General features: G+C 37.4%; 3 protein-coding genes across 3 annotated transcripts; 2 read left to right on the top strand and 1 right to left on the bottom strand.

Moving 5' to 3' along the window:
- Positions 1–941: 941 nt before the first annotated feature.
- Positions 942–1,442, top strand: LOC112199509 (F-box protein SKIP23-like). The gene has a single exon (XM_024340518.1). The coding sequence runs from the start codon at positions 942–944 to the stop codon at positions 1,440–1,442; it is 501 nt and encodes a 166-aa protein (XP_024196286.1).
- A 977-nt stretch (positions 1,443–2,419) lies between these two features.
- On the top strand, positions 2,420–4,044 carry LOC112200844 (desiccation-related protein PCC13-62). The gene is made up of 3 exons (XM_024341849.2): positions 2,420–2,807; positions 2,948–3,173; positions 3,370–4,044. Exons 1-3 carry the CDS (start codon positions 2,473–2,475, stop codon positions 3,745–3,747), a joined length of 939 nt encoding a protein of 312 aa, XP_024197617.1. The 5' UTR covers positions 2,420–2,472; the 3' UTR covers positions 3,748–4,044.
- Positions 4,045–6,827: 2,783 nt separating this feature from the next.
- Positions 6,828–7,404, bottom strand: LOC112199508 (pentatricopeptide repeat-containing protein At3g48810-like). Its single transcript, XM_040517823.1, has one exon. The coding sequence runs from the start codon at positions 7,362–7,364 to the stop codon at positions 6,861–6,863; it is 504 nt and encodes a 167-aa protein (XP_040373757.1). The 5' UTR covers positions 7,365–7,404; the 3' UTR covers positions 6,828–6,860.
- Between the last annotated feature and the right edge of the window lie 415 nt (positions 7,405–7,819).

Below are 7,819 nucleotides of genomic sequence, written 5' to 3'. Positions count from 1 at the left end.
CTAAGGTAATTAAAATACTTTGGAAAAAAAAAGAGGTAATTAAAATACTAAATTTCAAAGTATTCTTAATATTTTATATTTTATACTTTATATTTTGAAAAATAATAATATATTAATAAAAAATAATATTTTATTATTATAAAAATGGACCGGATCATTAACGGGTCAGATTAATCTAAATCCATGTTTGATCCATAAATAAACAAGTTAAGGATCCAGATCATCCTTTAAAAAAAATAAAAAAAATTTAGCCCACCCACCTTTACATATGCTAGTGAGAATCGAACCTATGGCCTTTACAGTTTTGGATTTATAACTTACTAACAGATTATAACTCATTGGCAACCAAGGATTCAAATTTCGGTTTCAGTACTTCAAATTTAAGGAAATTTTGAAGAAAGTTTTGATTTCGGTGGAAATTTCAGTTAAAAATAAAGAAATCACATTAATTGCATTTATAAAATGATATTTTTTAATGAAACTTTTACATAGACTAAACTAACATATAATAAACCTATTTACAATGTAACCTCAATAGAATTGTGATATTTAATAGGGAAAATTTTGCAAACAGTACACCAAGTAAAGGCCACTAATAATTCTTATACATAAAGTTCCAAACCGAGCATTTCAGTACACGAAATCTAAAGTTCTACCCACTATCCGTACACGCCGTCAATGACGTCGTTAACTTTTATGTAATAATTCATTTATCAAAAGGTAATTTAGTACTCTCTCACTCTGATTTTTTTTTTGGTTAAAAAAAAAACGGATCTCTCCTCTCTCTCTCTCTCTCTCTCCACATACCTAGAAAGCTCTCTATGACCCCGACGACCACCGCATCTCCTCCACCTTCTAAATCCGCACCCACCAAACTCACCCTCATCTCCTCCACCTCGCAGCTCTGAAATTCTCTACCGGCAAACTGAACTGAAAAATCCATGGCGGACTGGTTTCTACTCCCTAAAGAACTCCTGGAGGACATCACCAAATGCCTCGGCAGCTCATTTTATCTCCTCTGTTTCCTATCCCTCTACTCATCCTGGCGATCATCAATCCCTTCCAGACCTCGCCCCTTACCCGGTCGATTCCCCTTCCTCACAAACTACGGCATCTCCGACTCCACCCTCAGTTTCCACCTCTCTAAACGCACCGTTTTCCTCATCGGACAGCCCAAAAGCCCGAATCGGTGGCTGGTCAAGATCCAAGAGGACTTGCCCGGCCGCATGCACTTGCTTAATCCCCTCTCGTGGTTACCGCTGAGTCCTCTGCCGGAGGCTTTCCCAAAGGTAATGGATTTATCGAGGTTTTGGATTTTCGATTTGGGGGAGGAGTATGTTCTTCATTGTGTGAATTTTAGGCCTTTGGTTAATGTTCTGGGCGGTGCTGCTAATTTGTATATGGAAAAGGTGGTGTTTATGTGTTTTGGGAGTTGTTGTTGAACACCGGGATTGGGATTAGAGGGTTCAGCTGGAGATTCTGGAAGAGTGGCTCTGATTTTGGACCTTTTTGTTGGATCTGAGCTTCAATTGGATCGGGATTGGGAGAATTATGGTAATGGTTGTTGATTCAGCAGAGGTGAAAAGCTGTGGATTGATGGTAATGGTTGGAATTGCAGAGGTAATCGAGATTGGGAGGGGGGAAGAGAGATGGGTGCCCAAAGAGAGAAAGGCGGGTTCTCAGAGTGAAAATATGAAGAGATCATATTACCCCTCAAATTAACGGCGTCATTGACGACATGTACGGATAGTGGGTAGGACTTTAGATTTCGTGTACCGAAATGCTCAGTTTGGAACTTTATGTATATGAATTATTAGTGGCCTTTACTTAGTGTACTGTTTGCAAAATTTTCCCTATTTAATATGGACGAGTAATTAACTAGTACTGTAGTAGATTGCTAAACTAGTGTTTTTATCTATGCATGTGTAATTATAAATGTGCACGCTGTATATTGATAATGTGAATATGATTTATTTTTTTAATTTATTTTTTGTTATAGCTGGAACCCAGTGGGAGGCTTGGTCATCACCTCTTTTTCACTAATAATTAGAAATTACAACTCCGTGGGGGATTGGACGTAACCCCGTGAATGAAAATGAACAAGTATAACAAAATAAATATTAAAGCTACTACGATGTGGTTCCTTTATACCTGGATCCTCAGTCTCATTTTTTCTAACTTGCCGCATGCAAAGATAAACTTGCTTTAGAAATTCCACACACATTACACATTTCCATCCTAATCTTCTTCTTTAATCAGCAACTGTTCTAAATCTTCATAAAGAAATTAGAAAACAAGAAGAGAAAGAAAGAAAAAAAAATAACTAAAACTCAGTGTCTCAATCAGGTGGGAAACCCAAGTTTGACTGGGTTACTCTCATTCTGCCACCCTTCCTAGGCCAAAGGCTATAAATCAGAGCAACGCCTTGAATTAGATCACACACCTCAATAGCAAAAACAGTCAAAGCAAAACATGGCACATTTTGCTCATACCAGCACCACCGCTACTCTTGCTTTCCTCATCCTCCTCCTTCTTTACTCTTCTGAGTCCATTTTGAGTGATGAGCATGGCCTTGAGTCCTCACCTGTACCAGATTCAGATGTTGATCTCTTGGAGTTTCCTCTGAACCTTGAGTACTTGGAAGCTGAGTTCTTCCTGTATGGCTCTTTGGGTTTTGGCTTGGACAAAGTCGCTCCAAACTTGACATTGGGAGGTCCAAAACCCCTTGGTGCTAAGAAAGCCAAACTGGACCCTTTCACTAGGGATGTGATAGAACAGTTTGCATGGCAAGAAGTTGGACACTTGAGGTTTTAAATCTTCTATATATGTTTTCATTTTCTTACCTATTTTTGTGTTTGAATATTTTTTTTTTCTTTTTTCTTTTTAATTTTATAGTTGACGGTATTTGGAAAGGGAATTTGAACTCAAGACCTCGTTTTGTTTGCAGAGCTATTAAAAAGACAGTGAAAGGGTTCCCAAGGCCACAATTGGATTTAAGTGCAAAATCATTTGCAGATGTGTTTAATCTTGCATTTGGGCGTGTTTTGAAGCCGCCATTTGATCCTTATGCCAATAGCTTGAACTATCTCCTTGCATCCTATTTGATCCCTTATGTTGGTCTTACTGGTTATGTTGGAGCAAACCCAAAACTCCAAGGCTCTACTTCCAAAAGGGTAATCTTCAAGCCCAATAATGACAACACTTGAACTTCTTGTCAAACAGTTTAACATATTATGTTGTGAGACGTAAAATGGATAATTAATGATTCCGTTGATTTTTTTTTTATATGTGAAATTATATTGACAGTGTAATAACATAATGTTCCTCGAGTATCTAATAGCTAGCTCTAATAGTTTGTATTGTTTTCAGCTTGTTGCAGGTCTTTTGGGTGTGGAATCAGGACAAGATGCAGTGATTCGAACATTGTTGTATGAGCAGGCTTGGATGAAAGTGCATCCATATGATATATCAGTGGCCGAATTCACAAATCGGCTTTCTGATCTGAGGAACAAGCTGGGAAAAGCAGGTTTGAAAGATGAAGGCCTTGTGGTTCCAAAATATCTAGGAGCTGAGGGAAAAATCAGTGGCAATGTTCTTGCCGGAGACGAATATTCAGTTGCATATGACAGGACACCGGAGGAGATACTGAGGATTGTATATGGATCAGGTGATGAACACGTCCCTGGGGGTTTCTATCCGAAAGGAGCTGATGGTCGTATTGCCAAATCTTATCTACAAAATGAATAGAGCTGGAAGAAATTATACATATACTAAAGTAGAATGAGATTTTTACCGTTGAGTGAGCAGTTCTAGAGGGATGAATAATAATACAATAATGCATTGGTGGTGTTAAAGTATCATTTGTAAGAATAATAGATTTCTTCAAAATAAACTAAATACGTGGACCAGTGTCTCAGGATAACGAATCTGCACGATGTTGAGGGAATAAGCTTTTTATATTTAGTAGACGTTAATCAAAGATATTATATATTGTTTTACATATTACATTTTCTGGAATTGTATAAATGGATTTTTACTGTTGAATGAGCAGTTCTACAATGATGAACAATACTACAATGATGCGGTGGTGGTGTTAAAGTATCATTTGTAAGAATAATAGATTCCTTCAAAATAAATTAAATGAGGGGCTCGAGTCTCAAGATAACGAATCCGCACGATGCTGCAGGAAGGAGTTCGTTATATTTAGTAGATGTTAACCAAAGATATTATATATTGTTTTACATATTATGTTTTGTAGAATTGTGAAAAGAGTCTTATTCATGAAAACCCAAACCGTCCATGCGCAATCTCTACTTTCATTTTGATACACAGATGAATAGTAGATTCTGGCATATATACACATTTCATAAAATAGAAGTTTTGACCAGGAGCGAGCGTTATTGACCAAACTTGTCTATTTTTTTTTTTTACAGTTTTTAAGGGAAAAAAAATGCCCCTGAGCTGTGAATTGTTGGTAAGTTATAATCCAACATTATAAAAATCATAGACTCAATTCTCACTAACATATGTAGGGATGAGTAGGCTCAGGGGTTTTATTATCATGTTTATTAAAAAATAAAAAGGTTTCAAATATTTGCAATTAGGGACAGAATGGTCAAAGAGCAAAGCAAATTGGGGGACAAAATGGGAAACACACTATTCATTAGAGAGTCTCTATCTTGAAACATAAATCGTCCAATTTCTATTCATTGAATGGATGGGTCCCAAAAATAAATGATGGGTGTTAAAATATCATTTTCGATCCCAAAATGATATTTGGGGACAATGTCAATGCGGTGACTTTTGTTCTACTCTTTCGTTAATAAGGAAAACGCAAATACGTTCCAAAACCAAGATCAAGCTATACTTGTCCAAATAAAGATAAGATGTCAAATTAGGTGGCGCGTTAGCAATGTTAGAAATATAAAGCATGTATACGTAGGCTGCTAGAACAAGACAGGCCGTGTGCCTGAGGAAGCTTCTCAAGACCAACTTCTCTTCTAAGCAAGGTGGTGTCGTACACGTACATTTGTAATCTCTCTCTCACTCATTTGTGGTTTTTTTTTTTTTTTTTTTTACATTGATTAATATGTATTGGATTTGGAACCTAGAAAAATAGACGAAGAGGTGACCACTTAATCTTTATAATATATATATATATATATATATATAATAATTTAATAAGTTCAATACGCTAATCTACATATATAATCAATTCATCTCATAATGTCAGTAAGTTTTGAATTTAAAAACTTTCACGATACCAATTATTTTAAATAACTGATAAACTACAGCTCACAACATGCTGATTTATAATACGCAATTAAAATAGCCAACTTAACAGCTGTTCACACGAATGTGAACGGCAAGCATGATCCTTAAAGACTAATAATTTCGTCGTGCGTGTTCAAACGAAATAAAAAGGAAAATTGGAACCCATGATTCCCTAAAAAAAAGACTAATAATTTTGCAGCTTCAAAACTTGAAATTGACGGCATTATCCTCATAAACTTTCACAATTGTAACCGGAGTCTATGAGACGAGCCACATGGTTAGACTTTGCTATGCAAAAGGTCACAATCGATTTGATGCATGTCGTCATCGACTGCATCAGCCTGTAGATTGTTGTTAATCACAAGACTTCTTGCAAATGCTGACGATATTCTAACGGGTACAGCACATGTTTCTTGAGGGCTAACAATCCCGTCTATTTCAATCTAGAAAACAACAATCCCATCAGCCCGTCTATTTCAATCTAGAAAACAAACAAAGTCGCTGGAGAGGCAGCCAATTGAAAATCAAATCTTCTAGGAAGGCCACATACATTAGTCTTCAGTCATCTTTTAATTTAACATATCTTTGATGTTGAAAAAAACATGCATGACAGAGTTATCCTTAGTTTGTTCAATGCACTCCCTACAAATTAACAATACTAACTAGTGGTACTAGTTCACAGTTTGTTCTTTCTCTAGACATGCAGAAATAAATGTTCTTAATGATTGTGATGAAGGAATTTGTCTCCAGCTTCATACTGTTCAGACTCCTTGTTTTTTCATTTAAATCACTAATTTAATGAAACAAAGAACAGAAATTAACCAGTAAGATTAAGATGGATACAGACTTAAAACTAGTCCAACGTTAACTCACTCATAGACTGCATGGGGTTCATATTCATATATTAGATAACAAGAAAACATGTAAACTAGATGGAAAGAAGAAGATCGATACAGCAAAAATCCATTACTGTGTTGAATAAATTCCCAAGTTTCTATTACAAACATGATACATACATAATGTGCAGACCACATGCATTACATTTTTGATCCGACAGGAGAGAAAGACCATGTGGATTACAGGAAAGATCGAGAAGTGCATATGACGGTTCCAGTGACCCGTTACCAGGCGCCACAACATGATTTCCTTGACTTTTGCCCTTAAACCAGTAATTTCTGCTGCCGTAACCATTTTGCATCACCATAGTCTACAAGGAGCACAATTGCCATTACAAAGTCACCATAAGGCCAAGCGTCACAGCATGTGAAACTTCTGCAAGCCACGAATCGGCATATGAGCTTCTACTCTAGACGTTCACAGAATCACAGGTAACAGGATTTCAATGTATGAGCACCTTCCAAGCTAGCCTGGTGCATGCACGGGTGCACCGGCCTTTGCACCCTTATGCTGTTCAGTGTTATACCGTGCTGTTAGTCCTCGGGCTTGCTCATGGCATAGGAAAGCAAACAGGATGTCACGGCAGACGCTTATGTTGAGATTAGCATGTGTCATTTCATCAACAGGTTGGATTAAGTGATAAACAGACGATTCCTTACAATAAAATCGGAGATCATGGTTCTTATCTTTCACGAAGAACCTTCACGAAGAATATCATCCAGTATGTAGATTGGCTTCCATGTGCCAATGTTGGGGTAGATACCTTCCCTTATCATCTTATCAAGATAAACCATGGCCTGGTCTAGACCTACCGAGTTACAAATCACACTTAGAAGACTAGTGTAAGCTATTACATCCGGGCACCACTCCTTTGCTGCACCAGTACTGTTGAAAAGCTGAATAGCAGTCTTTATCCTGCCTTGCTTGCAATAGAAATATATCAGTATGTTATATGTAATGGCATCAGGCTTTGTTCCCCTTGTTAGCATGTTGCTAAAAACCTGCATAGCCTCGTTGGTCATCCCAGTGCGACAAAAACCATTCAAAATGGTGTTGTATGTTACCAAATTCAGTTTCAGTCCCTTTTCATCTATCTCCCTGACAAGTCCAAATGCTTCTTCGAATCTGTTCACCTTGAACAGACCATCCGGCCAATAACTCATTATATGTCGTAATGTTGGGCAAACACCCATTTTCTCTCATCTTGTTGAGCACCTTAACAGCCCAATCTACTTCTCCATCTACACACAACCCTTTGATATATAAATGTGTTAAGCGTAACTGTATTTGGTGGACAGCATTTGGTAGTCATATTTTCTACAAGACATTGAGCTCGATTAAACATATGTTTCCTGCACAGAACATCCACCATACAGGTATATGCTATGACATTAGGACAGCAACCATGGGCCATCATATTGTTCCAAGTCTCAGATGGACCAACAAGGTTGCCAGCTTTTGCAAACCCATCAATAAGAGTGACGTGCTATATGTGCTCACATTTGGAGAGCAACCTTTTCTCTCCATCTCATGTAAAACAGATACTGCAGCTTCGTGCATATTCCTAACAGAGCAGAGACCATGTATAATAGTTGTATATGTAACAACATTGGGCCCAAATCCCTCACGAACCATGCGGTTCCACAAG

The sequence above is a fragment of the Rosa chinensis genome, chromosome 4, assembly GCF_002994745.2.
Source record: "Rosa chinensis cultivar Old Blush chromosome 4, RchiOBHm-V2, whole genome shotgun sequence".
NCBI classification, from domain to species: domain Eukaryota; kingdom Viridiplantae; phylum Streptophyta; class Magnoliopsida; order Rosales; family Rosaceae; genus Rosa; species Rosa chinensis.
The sequence above is the reverse complement of the archived record's forward strand: the minus strand, read 5'-3'. Positions and strand labels throughout refer to the sequence as shown.

Coding starts and splice junctions, on each gene's coding strand:
- LOC112199509 (XM_024340518.1), top strand. CDS start 942: ATGGCGGACTGGTTTCTACTCCCTAAAGAACTCCTGGAGGACATCACC.
- LOC112200844 (XM_024341849.2), top strand. CDS start 2,473: ATGGCACATTTTGCTCATACCAGCACCACCGCTACTCTTGCTTTCCTC. Junction 2,808..2,947: donor CAAGAAGTTGGACACTTGAG/GTTTTAAATCTT, acceptor TTTTGTTTGCAG/AGCTATTAAAAAGACAGTGA. Junction 3,174..3,369: donor AAGGCTCTACTTCCAAAAGG/GTAATCTTCAAG, acceptor TATTGTTTTCAG/CTTGTTGCAGGTCTTTTGGG.
- LOC112199508 (XM_040517823.1), bottom strand. CDS start 7,364: ATGGGTGTTTGCCCAACATTACGACATATAATGAGTTATTGGCCGGAT.